The 21,929-nt window shown below is 48.4% G+C and overlaps 1 protein-coding gene across 1 annotated transcript in view; it reads left to right on the top strand.

Moving 5' to 3' along the window:
• The window catches only part of SLC1A3 (solute carrier family 1 member 3), a 78,876-nt gene extending 72,699 nt beyond the window's left edge, over positions 1-6,177 (top strand). The window contains exons 9-10 of the mRNA XM_037129040.2: positions 1,917-2,051; positions 3,857-6,177. Coding sequence (XP_036984935.1) covers positions 1,917-2,051; positions 3,857-4,061 — 340 coding nt within the window. The 3' untranslated portion in view covers positions 4,062-6,177. The remainder of the gene's footprint in view (positions 1-1,916; positions 2,052-3,856) is intronic.
• The last annotated feature ends 15,752 nt before the right edge of the window (positions 6,178-21,929 follow it).

Here is a 21,929-nt window from a genome sequence, read left to right as displayed (position 1 = left end):
TCCGAGCGTCAGCCTGCACACAGACCGGCGAGGGATTGCAGAGGGGAGCTGGAGCCTCAGTCCAGATCGGACCCTGCTCATCACTGTGTGTGTGTTAAGTGTTGTTAGCAGTTCATTTTGGAGATCAAAATAAGTCAGATTTCCTTCACTACTTTTTATTATAAAAACTGTCTCGTATAAAAAAAGTTGACTGGGGTGGGGGGAAAGGCGGAAAACTGTACTTGAACAACAATGGGGAAAAAAGAAAGTTGAAAGAATATTACAACAAATATCTTCTACCCAGATCCAACGATCGTTAACATTTTACCACTTTTGTGCCTTTTCTCTCACTCTCTCCTCTCCTCCCTCTCTGTCCCCCCTTCTCCCTGCCTCTCTCTCTCTCTCTCTCTCGCTGTCTCCCTCCCCTGTCATGACATTTCACTTGTACACAGTTCAGCATGCATCTCCTAAGAATAAGGATAGTCTTCTACACAACCACAATAGTAAGAATCTTAAAAATACTTGCAGAATATCTATCTAGTCTAGACATTTAAATTTCCCCAAAGTATCTTTTATAGCTTTTTCCCCTAGACCAAGATCAAATTCAGATTTATGCCTTGCATTGGGTCTTTATGTCACTTTAATCTTTTTAAATCTCTACCAGCTCCCACACATGAGTGTGTGTGTGCCATCGGTTACTTTCAAATGTCCTGTTAGAAACCGATCATGGCCGGAGGTGACGGGCCTGGGAGCTCCAGGAGCCCCAGGCCCAGCCTGGCCACACTGGGGTCGGGAGGTCAGTGCCTTGGCTCTCTGTAAGCTGCTCTCAGACAGGCCCTGACACTCAAGTCAAAAAGCCCTGAGCTGCAGTTGCATGTGACAGAGTGAAAAAATAATACCAACAACAACCGTGACTTCAGTCAGACCAAACTGCGTTTCTCTCATGTGGAGCGGCTCCCAAGCTCGTGGTTCCGCGACCCCTGGGGTGTTACCCTCACCCAGATGGTCCAGCAGAGCTGGTCACCATCTCCAAATTTTAGCCCTAGGGAAGAGGAGGAGTTGCACGGCCTGCAACCGGCTCGATCACTTTCACTCCTGCCTCATTGGCCAGCACTTTGTCTAAAGAGGTTCCAAGGGAGACTGGGAAACGTTGCCCTCATTCTGCAGCTATACACCAGCTACAAAGTCCATTACCGTGGGAGGGGACAGCGTGAGGGACCTACAAACAGTCTCTTCCCCAGACCTGTTACTTTATTAATACCTTAGATCTAGGAAATACTTGACTGTTTTTGAGCCTATCAAGTAGGTATGTAACAAATGGAGTCCCAGATAGGGTAGGTGCCTGACAAAACAGGCCCACACTTACTCCATAAAAAATACTTACGGTGCTACAGAAATTTGTTCATGATCCTTTTGCTTTTTAGTTGGTAAATCTGATATTTTTCTGACCTCATTAACCACACAATCCTCTACTTGGACGTAGGAGTTATTAGAAGCAAGTTGTTACTGAACTACACAGTGTTTTAGACCTTACAAAACGCAGGGTCCAGCAGGGCCCATGCTTATGATTTTGTAATAAAAAGAAGGGGCGTTATTTGTGCCGGGCCCTGAATTTTCAGGTGTGCAAAAAGTGTGTAGCCACCAGTCTCCTCATTTAGAAAGGGCCGTCGTAGTAGGACCTACTTCCTGAGGGGTGTCGTGAGGAGCAAATGAGATAAGCCATGTTCAGCATGTCAGGTGGCACTTAATAAGCAGTTAATCAATACTAGTTAGTATGATTATTCGTTTGGTGGGGTTTTGTACAGTCTCACATTTTTCTAAAGCATATCCTCTTCTGTTAATCTGGTAAGACATTGCACTGTGTGTGTTTGCAGGGTGTACTTTCTATTTGGGGAGATTTGTACAAATGTTTTCTGTTTGGGGATTTCTTTGAACAGCATCACAGCGACGGCTGCCAGCATCGGGGCAGCTGGGATTCCTCAGGCGGGTCTGGTCACCATGGTCATCGTGCTGACATCTGTGGGCCTGCCCACCGACGACATCACACTCATCATTGCAGTGGACTGGTTCCTGTGAGTATGCTTGGGCTGTGTCTGGGCTCCCGGTCACTGGGCGCCCCTCTGCCATTCTAGGGCACCACGCAGCCTGCCATGCCTGCCAAAAAGCCTCCACAAAGAGGGGCAGCTGGGCCAGAAATTAAATTGTCTTTCTTGCTTGATCCCGCCCTCATCTGGAGACCAAGCCCCAGGCGCCATGTGCGTTCACTCCCTTATCAGCCTGCGGGGCACATGCATCTGGCTGCTACACCTCTCACTCCATAAAGCCATCCGGTGATTGGGAAACCCGGTCTGCAAAGCCAACGGCACTCAGCAAGGCCAGTCTGAATTGCACAACGTCCCCAGAGCGGCTAGGACGGAACTGCAGGCCTCACACGCTGGCTCTAGCCCTGCCTCCTTGTGCTTCCCATTCCAAAGGCGTCACATGGCACAGATGTTCCCCTCCGAGCCCAGCAGGGAGCCCCTGCAGACAGAAGAGAGCTAGCCTCCTGAGTGGGTTGAGTTTTGGCCCTGAGGAAGGTTCAAAAAAGTACCCTCTAGGGCCCATCCCTTTGCCCTTTTCCCCCTCACCCTTCCAGCTGACATTCTCTGCCTTTTTTCCCTCTTAAGTTCCCACCCACTTGCAAAAATAAATAAATCTCTGCCCAGGATTTCCAAAGTGAATGCCTAGAAGGACACAGTAGATGCCGGAGCCAACATATGTTGTGACTTCACTACATCTAATGACTACATTCAATGTAGTGACCACGAGGAAGAGCCCGAGAGTGTGCCCAAGGCAGAAGGGCCAGGGGTGGGGGTAATCAGCAGGAGTTCCCAGGGCCACTTGGGCCTGCATCTACATCACAGCCCTGTGTGACATGGGCAGGTCACCCAGCCACCCTGGTTTTCTCCTCTGCAAAACGGGGGCGATAATGTCATCCACCTCCTTGTGGTGCTGTGAGGATTAAGGTGCGAGGAGAGCACACAGTCACTGTCTGGCCCGTGGTCCACACGCAGCTAATGGGAGGACTTCTACGGCAGGAAGCCGGGCTTCTCAGAGTTCAGTCTCAGGGCTCCTTTGCACTTAAAAACTACCGAGGACCAAAAGACATTTATCTAGGTCGTATCGATCAGTATTTACCATATTAGAAAAACTTAGAAATTGTTAAATGTTGAATTCATTTATGAGGTATAATAATAAATCCCATACTTGTCAAAATAACGTTTTTATGAAAAAAATACTACTTTCCAAACCAAAAATTTAGGGAAAAGAGTGATGCCAGTTTATATTTTTGTAAATCACCTTACTATCTGGCTTGATACAAGACAGATGGAGGCTCCCAGCTGCTTCTGTATTCAGTCCGTCGTGGGATCTTTTGTGTTGCATCATCGTCTTTGCAGAACTCCGCTAGACATTCCTGAGGAACTGAGAGTAAACCGGGCAAATAACATCCTAGCATTATTACGAAAATGGTTTTGATGTCAGGGGTCCCCAGAGGTCTCTGGACCGCACTTTGAGAAGAGCCGGTGTGAAGAAAGGAGAGTTGAGGAAAGAGAGTCGAATAGAAATTTTAAATAAAAGGAGAAAGGGAGAGTCATTCCCCCAGCTGGTAATACTCTAACTAGTAACTGAAATTTAGTCCTTTGTATGTCCTTGTCACTTGTAATAATTGCTATGATAAAGGTTATGTGTCTGTTATTTAATGATGCATTTGGAGGGTACACCCAGTAGAATTTTAGGAGATGCTTCCGAATACTTCCCCGGGGGTTCAGAAGGTGAGCTGGCATCACATGATGTTGTTCATGGTAGCCTCACTGTCCCTCTTCCCGCCCTTCCCCAGGGACCGCCTCCGCACCACCACCAATGTGCTGGGAGACTCCCTGGGGGCCGGCATTGTTGAGCATTTGTCTCGACATGAACTGAAGAACCAAGATGCCGAGATGGGTAACTCAGTGATTGAAGAAAATGAAATGAAGAAACCCTATCAGCTGATCGCCCAGGAAAGCGAAACTGAGAAACCCATCGACAGTGAAACCAAGATGTAGACTAACAGAAAGAATGGCTTTCTTGAGCACCAGGCATTTGAAAACCACAACAAAATGCTTCCATCTCGTTCCAACTCCTTCTCTTCAGTAAGCCCCTCACCCCCCTTTTCCTCCCAACTGTCACAGGATTTGAAAGTCTGCATCCAAAAGCAAGGGAGGATTTTGCAGCGGCCAAAATGTATAGTTTTCATCCCACATTTGAAAGTTTTAAGTCATTTCATTTAGTCTTATCTATATAATAAGGTACTGAGATCAAAAGTAGTCTTGATCAGGTCTTGCAAGTTCATGTGACACAATCCTGTAAATGTGATATTTTTTATAAGTTAAGGAGCCAAACAAATAGTAGGCTAAAAACAGGCATTTAAATCAACATTCAGAATTTAGAATTCTGAATTCAGAATTTAGAATTCTTTGGATTTCTTTAGAACACACTTCAGTTTTAGTATCAAAACAACACAACTTGATAGACTGCCATCAGTTAACAGTTGGATGGGGGGTGTCTTCCCCTTCTGGTCCTGATGTGTGTTCTTGTTTTATTAGCAGCAGGACAATATGAATACACACCTAGCACAGCTCTGAGCAGGTACATAAAGTGAAATTTCCACGTGGCCACAGGCAAGCTAGGTTTTATCTCTGGGCCTCAGTGTCCTCAACTGTCAAATGGGTGAGCTCACTAAATGCCTCCGTGGTCTCTGGTAGCCCAATGTCCTGTGGCATCATTGCAAGAGTCTGTCCTCGATTTCTCCTGGGAACATCCAAAGGCACGTGTCGTCCCATGAAGGATGGGACATTCAGAAAGGGCTTTATTGGAAATGAACACTTCTAAGTAAGGGTGGGATGGCGGCGTGTTTTACTAGGTCCTGTGTCCAAAATGTCAGTTGTACAAGTCACCAGGCCAGAGGCCATTCTGGGAGTGGAAAGATTCACAATTTCTTCACTCACTTCTCCCCAGCAGGGAAGTTTTCCCTTCTTCCTACCCTCTACTGGACTGCTCTGGGAAGGATGTCTCCCACCACTCCTCAACTGACAATAGACTTTTAGAAACTAAAATGTAAGACTAGCAACTAGCAAGGGTGCTCCTGGTCTTACTATGGAACACTAAAGAGCCAGCTAGGAAAGAATGAAGCGCGGTTGACGTGATAAAGAGAGGATTTTAAAACACCAAGGTTATATGTAGGTCATCTTTAAGGAAGAATTTTTTAATAAAAGAGGTTTATTTTTTTAAGCTGGAAACACTTTTTTCTCTTCAATTCAAAAACATTCCCCAAGGAAGTCTGCATATCAAAATATAAGGTTACTCCTTATATATTTCAAACAAGTCAAATGAATGCGCTCTCTCTAATAGAGGTCTGTGGGCTGGGTGGGTGGTCTCTTATTTGAAAAGGTTTTTGACTATAATCAAAAGTTCTTAGAATGAGGGAAACAAGATACTTCTTTGTGTTGGAATTCTACTTACCAAATCATTCAAAACCTTCAACCGGAGTGGGGTTTGCTTTTGTTTTCTCTGAGTCCCTGAAAGAAGTGGTGGAGGATGAATCAGCACGAAGATGTTGCCAATGTGACTCCAACAAAAAAAACCGCAGGGGCACTGGTTTCGGGTGAGGCAGCTCCCAGGTTTAGAGATTAATTTTTCACCCCCCAAAGGGATATCCACTCAAGGACGTGGAGTGGGAGCTGTCAGACAATACCATCTGTGTCTGAGTTTCTGATTGAAAATGGTGAAGCATGGACTTAATTATGCTAACAGACTGGAAATCTAGACGCACCCTCTGGTACCCCATTAGAGATATTTTTATAGACCCGAGCATTCTATTTGCACAGAGGTCTGGTTGCGGTGCAGTAGCCTGTCAAGGCTCGGTTTGGGAAATACACTACAAAAGTCACCGTACGTGGACGTCCCTTTTGACGCCAGTAGGGCAGAAATTAATCATGTCAATTAATTCTGTTAGGCAGTGTGATCTTTTTTGATACTAACCATTTCTTACGGAAAGCAAGTCCTTTAGGATGCCCCCTCGCCAGCCCATCACAGGCTCTGTGTGTACATGCACCCGTGTGGACTGAGAAGCATTACCTTGTAGATGTATTTTCAATAAAGGAAAAAAATAGTTTTACATTATTCCTTTGTGTGTTGTGGTTATTCTTCTCCTGGAAGGAAAATAAATTTTCCTTTCGTGAAAGCATTGCAGTGAGCTCAGGGCAATGTTGGGAAACGATACCAGGCAGATTTGTTTCGGTTTTACTAGGTAAAAATCTCAGAAGGCCCAGATGGGAAGGCAGCCACAAGAAAATAAGTAAGACCACACTCTCCCTGCCCAACTCCTAGAACTGGACTGGAAACAGGAGCGGGTAAGAGGAGCCCTTGGCCGTAACAAGCTGCCCTTACTTGTCCACATCAGATTCACATTTCTCAAACTGAATCATTCCTAGGTCGGCATCAAAAAAGTGAAATGCCGCCATGGGTTCTTCAAAAAAAAAAAAAAAGGTTCCTATCTGACTTTAAATTACTTAGATTTATCTATGGGGTTATTACTGCCACTTGTGAAGAGTTGAGCAAGATCTCAAGGATGTATCAGAAACAGCCATCGTGCTGGTGACCTGCTCCAGTCAAAAGGATGACTTGGGGATGTCGGTTCTTTTCCACCAAGCTTTTGAATCTAATTGGCAGCTCATGTCATGGACTGCCCTGCCTGAAGTCTCTGGAGACCCTTTCATCCGACCCTCTGTTGGCATGTGGCAGCCTCTGCTAGGACACAACCCCCAGGACATCCACACAAAGGCGTCAGTGAATTCATATAGCCCTTGAAAGTATGGGCAAGTTTTGTGCATTTGCCTTTTTCTGGGGTAGAAATCTTTCATTTCCACCCATTTCTCTAAAGGATCTTCTGGCCAAAAGATGTACAACTCACACAGTGCAACCAGTGCATCCTGATGACATTTCCACAGGCATCTGTGATGTCCGGGTGGCAGATTGGGACAATGGCAGGGAGCTGCACACAGCCCAAGGGAACCAAACCGGCTCAGACCACCCTGCGGGGATCCACAAGGCTCACCTGTGCACACCTGGGGCATCCTGGACACCGGCCTTCAGGGAGATGCCCAAGAAAAATGTGCTGCTAGGGCAGCTTCCTGCTGCGGCCACCAGTTTCCCCGCTGCCCACAGAGTCTGAGAAACCAGTCACCCACCTGTGGAAGATCTGTGTCCCCGAAGGGACGGCAGCTGTCTGCCAGTGTGTCACTTGGAGGCCGTGGAGAGAAGCGAGTGTAGAGTGTGGGAGTCACAGATCTGCTCCCACATGGACCCATGGACGTTTTTCAGGTTAACGTTTGTTAAATGTCTAATAAGTAAATACCTTCCTGACAGATGTCTGAAGCCTTACACTTGTAGAAGTTTGGGTCTCTGTGCTCCCCTGCCCGTATTTATCCATGCATCACCCCTTTTCCACCCCAAGCAGGATTCCCACGCCCAAGCGGAAGTCCCCCTTTCCCAGTGAACCTCTTTTCTGTGAAGTTTTCGTTCCTATGCACCACGTGGAAAACAGGGGTTTTAACGCTATTAATTGCATGGGTCTGAAGAGCGCTCGGAGGGGAAAAGGGCTCATTTCCCAAGGCTGGGGGCAGGATCAAGGAGGATACTACCGGGGGAGTTGGCGGGGACCGTGTGCACGCCCCCTTTCCGGGCGCCTACTGGGCTCTTGACCCGAGGTGGATGTCAGTCGTCTGGCTCGGCAGCAGCGCGCGGCCCCTTCTCCACCAGGGTGGTCCCAGATCTGGGGCAACAATGACCAACTCTGTGTGGCCTGCTGGGGCGGGGGGAGGGGGGAGCCAGAGCAGTTGGGAGGTGTCACCGCGAAGGCAGACTTGGAATGAATAAGCTGACAGACAGCAAGGAAGGAAGAGTGAAGGAATCGGATGGGTAGTGCTGTAAGATGGGTAGTGGGAGAGGAGAAATCTCGGGGAGAATAGGTGAGGTAGGTTGCGGGGCGGGGGAGGGGCGCGGGGCGGGGGGCGATACCTACAATAGCCAGCAGGGGGAGCTCCGGGCTCTTCCAGAGGCAGGACTATTTCCTGTTCAATAGAATTCGCTTTGAGTCTGCAGGGCAGAGGGGTAATCAATATGTGAAAGCCATCAGGGGTTTAAAATTCTTCACTGTCCCCGTTTCCCTCTTCCTTCTGGTCCCCCCGCTTCTGCAGCGGTCTCTTCCAGGAGCCCCTTCCTTTCTGTTTCCCAGACACAGACAGGTGCTCAGAAAACAGTGAGGAAACATTTTCAGAGGGACTTCCTCTTCCTCCCCACGAGACTGCTGTCTCACCTTCAGTTTGGGAACAGTAGCATTTCACTGAATTTGCACACACAAGGAGGGGTGTTCATAAGATACAAGACACCCAGTTACGTTTGAATTTCAGATAAGTAACAGAAAATGTTTTATCATAAAGATTAAATAACAATTGTTTTCATGTATTTCCCCTAACATTGCATGGGGCAAACTGTATTTTTCCTCATTAACCTGGCAATCCTTCATAAAGTGAAATGAAGATTCAATGAAGTGGATGTTACAGGTGAAGCAGCCTGTGGCATTATTAAACATGACAATCTAATGTTTAATTTCTCTCTGCTTGCAAAAATAAAGTTTCAAAGGCAGCCCAGCTCTGGGACACTTTCTACTATTTATTTGTTCTGGAGACGTTACCCTTCGTTATGTGCTTATAAACCTTGCAGCTGCACTTAAAAAGCCCGCTCAATCACCTTTAAGACTTCACAGAATGATCTTAAATAAATTGAACACTTTTCAGTTGCCCATGCTTGAAATATTTTAAGACTCACATCTGTTTTTTCCTTCTCTCCCTTTTCCTCCTTTCCTTCTCTTGCTCCTGCCTCCGGTCCTTCCTTTCCACTTCAATCATAAAATACTGTCTGTAATCCATCACGAGGCTGGAAGATTTGGCATCCACATACTGTTTTCCAATGGTGAACACATTCTTTTTGCATTTGGGGTTCTCCTTTTACACAAGCTCCCATATTTTTTCATATTGCACTATTTGGAGACCATGATTTTCCAGTCATAAAGGTGGGAATGAGACATTTTTCAGAGTCTGTTCAGGGAACTCCAGCAACCACGGATAGATACTATGCCCTTAAAAGCCCCTCCTTTAGGCCCAAGCTGAAGAATATGAACTGGTACTGCACAAGGGGGACAAAACCTGCCCCTTAAAATCATAAACATTTTTCCAAGTATTGCCATATCAAAGAGAGTGGTGAGTGTCATAGAAGATGGCGTCAGATGACAATCGTTCAATTTCTTTTCCAACTCAGTGGATTCAGGGCATCACACCACGTCCTGAAGGCAGCCAGCCAGGGATGTGCAGACATGGCAGGAGAGAACGAAAACCATCCAGGAGTCCCGACAGCCCCCAGAAGGAACTGAGGACGGGGCTGCCCCAGGGAGAACTCCACACTCAGAGACTCTGTCGGCAGCCCACGTCTGCAAACTCACCAGATTCCCCTGCCTCAGCACTGCAGTGTCTCTGTGAGGCAGTTTCATTGAAGCTGAGGACAAGCTGTTAGCCAAAGAAGTAGAAAACTCAAGAAAGTCTGCATGTGTGTTAGAAAATGAACACAGCTAGACTGAAAATAGCCCCCCCGCTTCCTGGAACCTAAAGGCCCTTAGCTCCAGAGTGGAGGAGGTTGGGCCCAAACCCATGCGCAGCGCTGGGTGGAATCCACAGCTGCTGCCCACAGAGTCCTTGAGAAGTTTCATCAGGGTCCCTGGACCGTCTTGGCTAACTTTAGGACATCTTTTGACATCATGGTAATGGTAGCTTTAATGGGGCTTCTTCACTGGGCAGATAGAGTGGAAAGCAGACCCGGGGGAGGAAACGTGGGTTCTAGACTCTGACTTGCTTTGAACACGCGTCGGTAGCCTGACCCAATTGTTCCGTTTCCCTGGGCCGCAGCGTCGGCACCTGTGCGTGCGGGGTTGGATGAGGACTGCAGCCTCCAGTCCAGCCTTCGTGCCAGGTCCCCCGCATACTACATACAGGAGGTGGCATTGAAGTGGGGTCCATGGCCAGCTAAGTGTGGCATGAATCAGCTTCTTCACCATGAATGGGTATAACGATACCTTCTCGAGAGGATGGAGAATTAAATAGATGATAATATACAATTCTCAGCACAGTTCCTGTCACTGGGGAAGATTCTTAAAATATTTAGAACAAAACAGGCTCCGGGAAGGAGGAAGAGGCGTGGGGGTGACCCTGGGGGGTAAAGAGGTGGCTCGGGCTTCGTCCCCGTCCACTGTCACCAGGACGGAACTCCCAGAGGGGACTGCAGACCTTCATCTTCTGAGAGGGAGGCTTTTCCAGGGCCTGTCGCCCCTGGAAACGCATCCAGAGGAACTGCCAGGCCTCTGGCCCGGGACAGGCAGGCAGCCCCTGCCAGACTTGTCCTTGGCCTTTGTCAGGCCGTCTCACCCAGCAGCCCCGAGCTGCATGGAGGTTTTGTGAAGGGGACCACCCAGCTTCCTCTAAGTGTCCCAGAGAACAAAACTGCCCCTCTGCGTGCCAATGACTTCCCCTCGGCCAGGCCCCCACCCGTCCTCCCTGTCAAGGAGAAATGGAGAGGCAGTCAGGCCTGCTCTGTGGGAACCCAGGGCATCGTGCGCTAATGAGCTGCCCCCACCTCCGGGCCAGCCACCCAATACCTGGGATGCTGCTGCCACCATGTGGCAAAGGTCTTCCTCTAGGCTCCTGAGGGCCATGCCAGAACAGACTTGGGAAGCACAAGAAGCTCATTACTATGGACTAAAGCAAAGCTACAGAGACAGAAAATAGTTCAGAAGTCTAAAGAGAAGGAAGGAACTTGAAGCATTCTGTGTCCACAGCAGTGATTCTCACCGTGTGGTCTGCCTTTAAAATGGGAATTCTCGGCTCTCACCCAGGTCTACAGAATCCAAAAGTGGAGGCAGCGCCCAGCGGACCTGCCTTCACAAGGCCTGCAGGTGGCGCGGGCCCCCACTGAAGTTTGAGAGCCCTAGTCAGGAGCCATCTTGCAGACCTGCGTGAGGACTCTGGGTTTTATTCCAAGTGTGTTGGGATGTCCCTGGCAGTTTGAGTGGCAGGGCATCCTTTATTTTATCTCTAACTTACCTGTTTATGCTGCAGGTGGGCAATCCCAGTCTTCGTGCCCCCACATCACCTTTGGGTAACTTTCTATTTAAAGTTGGGATAACTCTCTAGTTAAATGCTTAGCATCTTTCCATGCAAATCCCCAAGAATTTCTGCTCCCTTCCCTGTTCTCCATGTGCTTCCTCCAGCCCCGAAACTTGCTCCCACCAAGGCAGGGTCCCTGTCAAGCCTGCTGGCCCTCCACCCGATGTCCCTGCGGCATGGGAAATGACAGAGGTCTTGGACAGACACACCACCTCTCTGTGGGCATGGGCAGCTGGCACAGCACAGGCATGGGTCTGAGTTCTGTGACCGTGGGGCTCTCAGCTCCTCAGCCTTCGTGACACCTGCATTCTTGCACATAGATCCTTTCTTCTCGGACCTTCTTTTCACTGCTGCCCCCACAGCTGGAGGGGTGTGTGTCTGCTTCCCACTCCTCTCCCTGCATGAATTCCCCAGAGAATGCCCTGTGGTCTGCTTCACCAGGCCTGGGTCTCCCTAAGCAGAGGAAGACAATGGTGGAATTTAGAAAATCTTCTCTGCACAATGCCTGCTCTCAAGTCTATTGCCTTGAAACAAGATCCTGCTCTGAGAAGCAGAACCTGAATAGGAAGGTTTCTGTCTCCTGTAATTATCCTCATTTCTTGAGGCAGATTGAGTGTGCCTTTGGCTGGCTTGGCAGAAAGTACAGGGTGGGTTTAAAAGTAAGTTTACAGCTGTGAGTGTGCAAAACAGAGTTCATTCTTACATTATTATCATTATTTATTAATGATTGTATTATTTTCCATATGAACAACTGTAAACCTACTTTTGCCCCATCCTGTATATTCAAAAAAGCAAATGAGAAAATCATGTCAACTTTTTCCACCAAAATATTCTATGCTGCTTATAATAATCAAATAATAATAATAATAATAATAATAAGAAGAAGAAGAAGAAGAGGAAGAAGAACTGAGGCCTAGTGGGAGGGAAATTTTATCCGGGTTCTTTTTCATTCAATAGATTTTCCCAGTGTCTTTTCATAGAGTGATGTTTTTACTTCTGCTTAAATCTCTATTTCTCCCATTGAGATTCGTCCATTTATGAAATTCAAACTACTTTGGGCTTATATGTCAGGCCTAGGTGTTTTCACCCCTCGGTTTCCTCCGTTTGTCTTTCAGTGAGGTTGTGACTGGCCCCAGGTCACGCTGCCGGGCCACCCGGGCCTCCTGGCTGCATTTCGGGGCCCGAGAGAGAAAAGGCTAAGGGCCCGCGGCGGAGAGAACCGCTGAGCAGCCGTGGAGTTCCACCCGGTGAAGGAACCCAGGCTGGGGTTGCCGCCCCGCAGGGTCGCGCCCGAATTCAGTCTGGCCATTTTCCCGGAGTAAAAGCCCTCCCGAAGTGGGCAGGAGGCTGGACGTAACAATAATGGAAATGGTTTTCAAATCCACCCCCCAAAAAAGCAAGGAAAACGTGGATTTAGGAAGAAGGTCCCCATTTGTTTTCTGCCCAAAAGGGAATTCGAGACCAGGATGGCGCCCCTCTTGGGCCCTTGTTGGAAGAAATTAGGAATCTAAGGATCTAAGCAGAACGGGAAAGATCACCTCACTCTGGTGTCTCAAACTCGCAGACTCCGAGCAGACGCTTCCCGTCACCGCCTGGTCCCAGCTCTGCGCTCCTGAAAGCGAGCCGCCCGCAGTGGGTGGGCCGGAGCGGGTGCTCCCAGTCCGAGCCTGCCCCCTCCACTTAGGTGCGCTGCGTCCAGGAGCGCACGGGAAGTTCACTGCCCGGACCGAACGTCCCCTTCTCCGGTGCACTGCCCCCGGGATCATCATGTTTTCTGGGGACGTAATTAGGGGACCCTTGGCTCAGGCCCCGCACGCGCGGGCACTCCATACGCTGTAGCTGTCCCCAGGGCTGAAATGCAGCCACAAATCAGTGCGCCCAGACGGCCTCACCGGCGGCTCAGCATCCACGCACCAGCAATTGTAAAAGATTTTTACTACCACCTCTGGCTATTGTTAGTATTGATGTTATTGTTACTTTTGTTTTCACACCGCGGGTCCAGGGTGGCTTTATCTGAACAGACAGGGAGGTGGGGGGAGGGCGGGGGGGGGGGGCGGGAAGAGGATTCTGCCACAGGATGGCAGCAAATAGTCTCCTAAGTCTCTCCCAGCTCTAAAGTTTCGCGAGTCCATGAAAATGATCTATAGCTGGAATGCCGGCAGGCCGGAGGATGGAGTTGTAAAACCAGCGGGTCTTGGGAGCCGGAGGAGCGTCCTGTTCCTTCCCAGGCGTCTGCGGGCGTCCTTTGGAGAGTCCGGCTGCTCCTGGGGCTCAGAGCATTTCTCCACCTCCCTGCCTGTCCCCTCTTGAACCCTCTGCACCCCCTGGATTGCAGCAACCGCGTTTCCTCTCCCTTTCTCCACTACTGTCTCTCTCTCCTTAGCCCTCATCTGGAGGATCCAAAGCCCACCGGTTTTCCGTTTCTCTTCCCGCTATGGCATCCTCTCTCACATCACCAGCCCCTGGCTTTGTGCTCCGAAGCAGTATCCCCCTGACCCCCCGTGCTGCCCCCCACCAGGCCCAGGACTCTGGAACAGCAGTTCCAGCCTGGGTACAGTGATTCAGGGCCCTCCTTGTCTGTAGAGAAGAGCCCTGGGTCTGTCAGCCAACCACCCACAGGTGTCTGTTGGGTGTTGCCCACATGCTGGCTCTGAGTTCGAAGCTGGAAAACACCAGGAGGAAGGGAGGTGACGCGAGGGCTGTGGGTGTGTACCCAGTGCTGGCCTTAGAGCAGCGTATTTGAAACCTGGCTCTGCTGTTCGCTCTGGGACCTCGGGGAAGTTTCCTAGCCTCTCTGAGCCTCCGCTGCCTCATCTGTAAGATGGAGCTGTAAAAACATCCACTTTGCTGGTGTAGCTGTGAGGGTAGGTGCTCAGGCACACCCAGGGCAGGTAATCCCCAAACAACAGGCATGTATCTTAAAATGGGTTCAAGGAATTTGCAGTTTAGTGGGCACGAGAGATATAAATACAGCACAAGAAAACAGCGCCAATGGTGGCATGAATTCTCATTTATGCCAAGAGTTCAGAGGAGCTGAAATTCTAGGAAATCAGTCTCTTCCTCAGGTAGCAACCGCGAGGCTCTGCAGACCGAAAACACCTACATAAGCCGCTCCTTGATAAGCCAAGTCAGAGCACCTGTGGTTAGTGTTTTGGCCTTGGAGCCTAAAAGGTCGCTCTTCCAAGCTCCTCCCTCAGCGCCTCACAGAGCCTCTCAGCTAGAATTGTCCGGGTGGGGTCTCTGGCCCGCAGTCCCACACTCATTCATAATTATGCGTTAATTCAGCCATATTTTGAGTACTTACTGTTTACCAGCAAAGCACAGATGTTTCGCAGGGAAAATCATTGAATGCTATTTATGCGGTTAAGTACCAGGAGAACGACAGATAGGGGAATTCCAGTAACAGGCATCACTGTAACCTGGACAGACCCTCCTCCGCCCACACCTCTGCGCCCCGTTATCCCAAGCCATTGCTTGACTGCACCCGCAGGCTTGCTCTATGCTAAGGATTCAGTGTTAACCCCCCTTAACACTAAAGGATCCTCCTTAACACTAAAGGATCATAGGGTTTAGTGTTGACCTCCCTTCTACATCAGAGCACCTTCATTCAGTTACACCGTAAAGTTCTCTGACCACAGGCCACATAAAGCCCTTCAAGGACAGATGGGCAGGCGTATGTTGAAAACCGGCAAGGCAGCAGACACCTCACAACCAACCAGTGAGGAGGCATTATTGTAACCATTTTACACACGACAAAGTGGAGCTTCAGGGAATAAATAACTCTCTTGAGGAAAAGTTGCGATTTGAGTCCAGGTCCACATCCAAAGCAGGAGTTTTCTCCCTTCGAATACTCTCGTCCTGGCAACTGACCGTGGTCCAGCATTGCAAACCCAGGGCTTCTAAAACATACTTCGACCCACCGTCCTGGGCCGCCGTTCTTCACACTGGGGGTCATCAGTCGGTGGGTGTCCACTCATCTTTTTTTATTGAGGGAACAGAATAGAATAGAGCAGAATAGAAAATAGCAGAGTACCTCTCCCATGTTGCAAAAGCATTGTTACAGGAAATTTTTATTTTAGTTGTGCATCTATACATATAGCTTAGCATTGTGAGTAAATTACATTTTATTATTTAAAGATATTTAAAGCTATAGTTCCAAGCCCCTGCTGATTAACAACCAATAACCAATCAACAACTTTTTCACTTAGTGAATCCACAGGTTCAGGTGACTTTCAGTTTCCACAGCTGACCTCCCTCAAGGAACTTCCATCCTCCAAATACAAATGGTTCCTTGGGAAGGGATGGTTTCAGCCTTGATCTTAAAGAGCCAAGTGCCCCACCACCACACCTCCTCCGAACTCAGCCCGGGCTCCGCTGGCAGAAGTTCCTCCCGCCCAGCCTCCACCACTCCACACTCAGTGCATTTAAAGATGGGCTCCACGGCTGGGTTAAACTTCCCTGGGCCGGGTGTGCAGGGTGTGCCAGCCGCTTGCCAGATGAAGAAACGAGTGCACCCGGGCACTGAGCCCCGGAAACAGATGCAGGGGGAGGAACTGGTTGTTAGCGCTGACACCTGGTGGCCCTCGTGGGCCAGCACCCCAGGTTCTTGAACTTGAAGGAAAGCATCAACCTGGTACCTGGGTCACAACCTTGACTGCAGATGAAATGATTCCTCATGTCCCCACACCTTTCCAGGTTACATCCCTTCTCCTTGTAGCTAGACACAGCAAGGGGGAGGGGAAGGACAGGTCCATCACCTATCACGTGATCCTGGGTAAAACCTAAACTCTGTAAGGCCCAGCTGTAAAACTGCGATAAGAAAATGACCTACATCGGACAAGAGGGTGTTTGATTTTATTTGACCCTCAAGACATCTCCTACGTTCCAAATACTTACTAAGCATTCAAAAAACATTAGTTCCCTATCAGTGGTTGCCAGAGGGGAGGAGGTTTGGGGGCTGGGTGAAAAAGGTACAAGGACTAAGAAGTACAATTGGCAGTTACAAAACAGTCCCAAGATGTGGCGCACAGCACAGAGAATCTGGCCAACAATTCGTAACAACTGTGTGTTGAGTCAGATGAGCACTAGACTCACAGGGCGGATCACTTCGTAAGTCCAATCACCATGTTGTGCATCTGAAATTAACAGACTGTTATATGTCAACTGCAATTGAAAAGTATATCATGTGAATTATAAACAGTGTATATTGATTCTCTTCCCCTCCCGTCATTTTATGTGTGACACTCACTGGTTGTCCCTCAAAGTCCCATTCCTTCCCATGTTGCTTCTCTGGCTGACTCTATTAAAACAATAATGAAGATTTATAGATGTCTTACTATAGGCCAGGAGATTTCTAAGAGAAATCTAAGTGTGTTCTTAGAGGGTTACATGGTTCAAATCAAGTCACGTCAGCCCTCTGAAATAGAAACTATTATCGTTACCCTTTTTCCAGAAAATGTGAAAATGAGGTTTAGTGGGCTTCGGCGGGGTGCCCAAGGCCGCGCACCAGGGGACTAAACTTTAAACTCAACAGTGTGGCTTTGACTGGCACCTTTAATCTCTGAGCAAAACCCGCCTCTTTGCCTCCCATTACAATAATAGAAAACTTACTGAATGCTGATTAAGTGCGGAACTGTTTACATAGTCTTATCTGATCTTTATGAAAGCCCTGTAAGGTAGTTACTGTCATTATTCCCGTTGTATAGATGAGAAAACCGAGGTTAAATGAAGAACCGGAGGTCACAGAACTGCCACCCGGTAAAGATGGACTTCTGAGTCAGAGAGTTTGGCCGTGACCACTCTTCTCCCCAGACTTTAGGGCCAGCCTCCCAAAGGAGCCTGTGATCTGTGACCACAAAAGGGGCACAGTCTGCCAGTGAAGGTGCGCCTTCCCAGCTGGGCCAGAGGCTGGTCCTGTCTTGGTGACTGTAAGCAGTGAAACCACAAGGAGAAATAGAGAAAGCCCAGGAGACTCCACGGGTTTCCCGTCCAGTGTCCGAAGGCAGGTGACGCAGAACTGACACTGACGAAGTTCTCGGTTCCCTGATGCCATCTCCTACTTGGGCTCCCGTCATTCCCTGCTTTAAACTCCCCAGGGGCTTCTCGCAGCCCCAGGATAAAGACCGAGCTCCTGACCAGCATCTCAGGGCCCTGTGTCATCACATCCTGCTTCCCTCCCCAGACTCACTCCTGAAGCCTCCCCCAGGTCAGAATCCCCCCACCCCTGCCTGGCACCGTGCCCTTTGACACTAGGCCTGTGCCTCCCAGCTGGAACCTCAGCTCCCTACCCCACTGCCCTGCACACTGCTCTGCCCACCATCTTCCTGCTGACTCCAACGCTGATGTCAGGGGGCCGTACATCCTGCCGGAAGCCTTCCAGACCCTCCTCTGCTCTCCTTGCCCCTGGGTTACAGCTGTCATCACAGAATTGGCCTGTCTCCCACCAAACTGCATGTAGCTTGTGGAGGGGGGGGGGAAGGGTTTCCTTTTACCATGTACCCTATTTCCTGCACAGAGTAAACTATATATAAAGTACAGTATATATTACATATGTAAAATACACGTAAATAATGAATTCCAAATAGCCTTGGTTACCATCTATTTGAATACTATCTATCTGAGTGTCCCTCTCAGTGTCTCTCAGTGGAGATGCTATTGTCGTTTCAGGTGAGACAGTTCCTGAGCTGGGATTGTCCTGAGAACCGCAGGCATCGGGCTTTCCCCACCCCTCCCCCCTTCCCATCACCTGTCCTGGTTTTTTTCCCACCCTTGCATCCCTGTTGCTATAGCAACAAAACCCCCACCCCCACCCACACTGCCCCAGACGTTTCTCTATGTTCGCTGGAAAGTACCTTCCCCTCATGGAGAACCGGTGTAGCTGAAAGGTGTTTTTGCTCTAGACAGACTGCATTTTTTCTAAATCAGGCATTCACCACGTGTGCTGAATTAGAGTATTCTATCTCCAACACCTTTGCTTGTCAGTTACGTACCCCTGAAGGCTCCTCCCAGCCTGGCGCTATGTTCTGCTTTATGAAATACGTGGTGTTATGCAAGATCTTATTTTCATTTATTAAATCACAGAAAACAAGTTCTGTGATTGAATATATGTATATTTGTATATGCATAGTACGTGTGCATATATAAATATATGTATATATAATACCAAGAAACAGATGTAAGAAGAATTCAACAACTTTTAAAAAATTGAGGGCTTCATGACGTTTTTGACATGAGGCCCCCTGAGGGGTTGTGAAAAGAAAGGTGACAGAGGAATCATCGGCTGCAGCAAATGAGGACGGCAGGTGGCCAACCTAACCACTGGGTGGCTGTTCCCTTTTTGTTAATAAGCTGTATTATTTTCTTAGGGCTTTCTTAAGACCTAGTGACTTAACACATCACAAATTTATTCTCTTACAGGCCTATAGATCAGAAGCCCAAAATCAAGGTGGGTGTTGTCTGGGTGGCATTCCCTCTGGTACTTCCAGAGAAAACCTACTTTCTCGCCTTTTGCGGTTCTAGATCCCCTGCCTGATGGCCCCTCCTCACCTCATCCACCCTCTTGCTCCTGCTGCCATGTCTGGCACTCACGCCAGCCGTCCTGCCTCCCTCTTACACAAACACTTGAGTTACATTGGGTCCTAGCACGAGTTCCCCACCTCAAGATCATTAAAACGTCCCTTTTATATGTCAGGTGATGTATTCACAGGTTCCAGGGTTTGGACATGGACGTGGCTGGGTGACTATGAGCCAGCCCACCACGGAAGCCTAGGTGAGGCCTAACAGGATAGTACCGGAAGCTCTGTGAAGCCAAAGGGTGTGGTGCTTTAAAATCAAGGTTCAGCTCTGAGTTCAGGCTTCTCATCTTTTACCAGCTGGGTCACAGGGAACACACTGCACTTCACTTAGCCTCAGGTTCCTGTCTGTGGAGTGGAAATGCCACCAACACTCAGGGGTGACGTGAGGATTGAAAAATCAGGTCTGGCAAGGGCCTGATGCATTGTAGGATCTCCAAGAGACCCTCTTGGATGACAGTGAACTTGAGCTTCCCAGCAGTGGCATTGTCAAGATGAGTCTTCCCGTCGGAGGGGTGACGCGTGAGAAGACCAGCAGGAATCCAGGAAGAGAAACTGTCGGTTGCACCGCCAGGGCACGAATGAGGTGGTGTTTTTCTTTTTCCACCTGACCTACTTTGTGAAGACAATGAAAATCTCCCTGTGCTTTCTCATTATCACTGTTCACATCACATATACAAGCAGTAGACATCAGGTCTGTGTCAGAGCAAATGGCTGAGCCTGGAGAGACGGTGTATGTGTTTTGAAGATGGTACTGGGATTTGGGGAGCTTAAAAGCTATGTTGAATATTCAATATTGCTGATACCCAGTTGGATTGGGAAAGCAAACAACCTTAAGATCCGTGGCCTTGGTTTCCTTCTTTGCAAATGAGGATTTAAAAAAAAAATGTCTCTCTTTCTAACTGGGTAGAACACAGAGGAACCTCAAAAAATTAATTAGTGAACGTGCCATTCATCTTTCTGTTTTGATGGGTAATTGTGCTGACATTAGGACTTGAGTTAAGTATGGGGTTAAATATGGGGCCTGTTTTGAATAAGACTTGTGAAACTCGACTACGGTTTCTTTTATACACTAGGCACTGATCACTTTTGTCAAAGATAAGACACCTTGCTTAAAACAATTAGCTTTGACAATGCATGTGTAAGTATTACATTAAATTGTATGTTCATTTTCTTCTTCACTGCCACACATTTTAGATAATAGAGACAAGAAAAGTAGGTGGAAGATGATTCCAAGTAATTTCAGAGCATTACAACCAAGTGGGGCTGCTGGGACTTGTTGGGTGTTTTTGACAAATTGGAGGACGCGGCCGAACAAGTTGTGTTTCAGGAGGGGCCTCTTCACTCAGCTGTCCTCCAACTGCGGACCCGCTGCCCCCGGAAAGGAAGATCAAAGTTCTTCGACCACCAAAGGTAAAATGACAAGTCTGACTCCCAGCAATACATTCTGGGCAGCTAACTAGAGCTCTGGGAAAAGAAAACAAGAAAATAACTTTGACAGACATGACAAGGAGGAAAAAGGAAGAATGTGTCTCCAGTTAGCATCTCAATGCCTTTGCAGGGATTTGGGGGCAATCCGACAACAGGCCATTTCGAAGTCTCCCCCATTTTAAGCCGTAGACACGAGTGTCACTTTAACGGCGCTGCCCCCTCTAGGCCGCAGTGGCGTCACTGCGGTCGGTCCATGGAATGGTCACATGAATGACTTGCTGAAGACAACCCAAGAGTAAATGTGAGCAAGGACCTGCCTAAGAATGAACTGGATGGCTCTCCACCAGCCCTTGTTTCTGTCGAATTCTCAGAACACACTTCTGCAGAATTCTGGCAAAGACCTATTCTTCAGTCAAACTTCAGGTTGGGGAGCTTATTTGTTCCCCATTTGAGGAGCCATGCTATCCGAGACTGTAATCCTTATTTAAATGTAAAATTCATTCATGCCGGCCACATTCCAAGGGCTCCGGAGCCACAGGTGGCGAGTGGCCGCCACGCTGGACAGCACACACAGAGGACTGAGTTACCTCTGACTTTCATGAGCAACCAGAGGGGAGTGCAAGTCAAAAGTGACTGCTATTTACCTACCGCTTGAGCACCAAACCCAAGAGACACATAAATAGATGAGAGGCACTTCCTATCCTCAGGAAGTTCAGAGCAGGACGAAAGAAACACAACCTCATCACAAAACCACTTTAATCCAAATTGCCCTGCCAAAAGGGACATGTGATAAGAGTTATATATAGGGGCACTCAGGGGTCATGAACAAAAATTAAAGATGAGAATATTTAAGAGTGGCATTGCTGACAAACACAGCCCAGTACGGAGCCAGACTAGCAGAGAGTGCAGATTCCCAGCATCACCAGCCACCATGTGCTAAAAGATGACCGTCATGACTACCTGAAATGAGAGATGCATGTGTGTGCTTTGGAGTCAGAAGACTTGGGTTTTGAATCTGAGCTCCACTACTTACCAGCTGTGTGACCTTAGGCAACTGACCTAACCTCTCTGAGTCTCTGTTTTCTTCCTCATCTACAGAACTGGGGGTGATAACAGCTATTTCTAAGTGCTATGATGAGGACTAAATGAAGTAGCATGTGTGCAATTTCATTGCTCACAGAGTTCCTGGCACACAGTAGAGCCTCAACAGGGTTCATTTCCCTCCCCTTTCCTGAAGGCAGTGGCTAAGCCTACTGGCTTCGGGGGCAGACTGAGTGGTTCGACTCCCGACTCTGCCTCTCGCTGGCTGTGTGATACCGAGCACACTACGTTCCGAGAGAGGCGTTCCCGAACGACAGGTGAGTGTGGACTTACTCCAGCTTGAGCCTGGGCATGCACTTTTCGCAGCAGGAATGAGAACTATTGGCAACATCACTTGGTAGGACTCCATTCACACTTCTTATGTTAAAGCTAAACACTTGCCAGTTAATCTCACAGTAACAATTTGAGAATGGTGGTAACAGTATTGAAAGAACCATTCAGAACAATCAGGAGGAGGAAAGAGTTAAACAGGGTTCTCCTTTATTTACACTTGTATGGTCAGCTCTGTTTTCATCTACATAAACAGTGACACCTCATGGCATTTCCTTTGGGTTTACAC

The sequence above is a fragment of the Artibeus jamaicensis genome, unplaced genomic scaffold (genome assembly GCF_021234435.1).
Source record: "Artibeus jamaicensis isolate MK-2021 breed Jamaican fruit bat unplaced genomic scaffold, CSHL_Jam_final scaffold_369, whole genome shotgun sequence".
NCBI lineage: Eukaryota > Metazoa > Chordata > Mammalia > Chiroptera > Phyllostomidae > Artibeus > Artibeus jamaicensis.
This window is presented reverse-complemented; position numbering and strand designations above follow the sequence as displayed.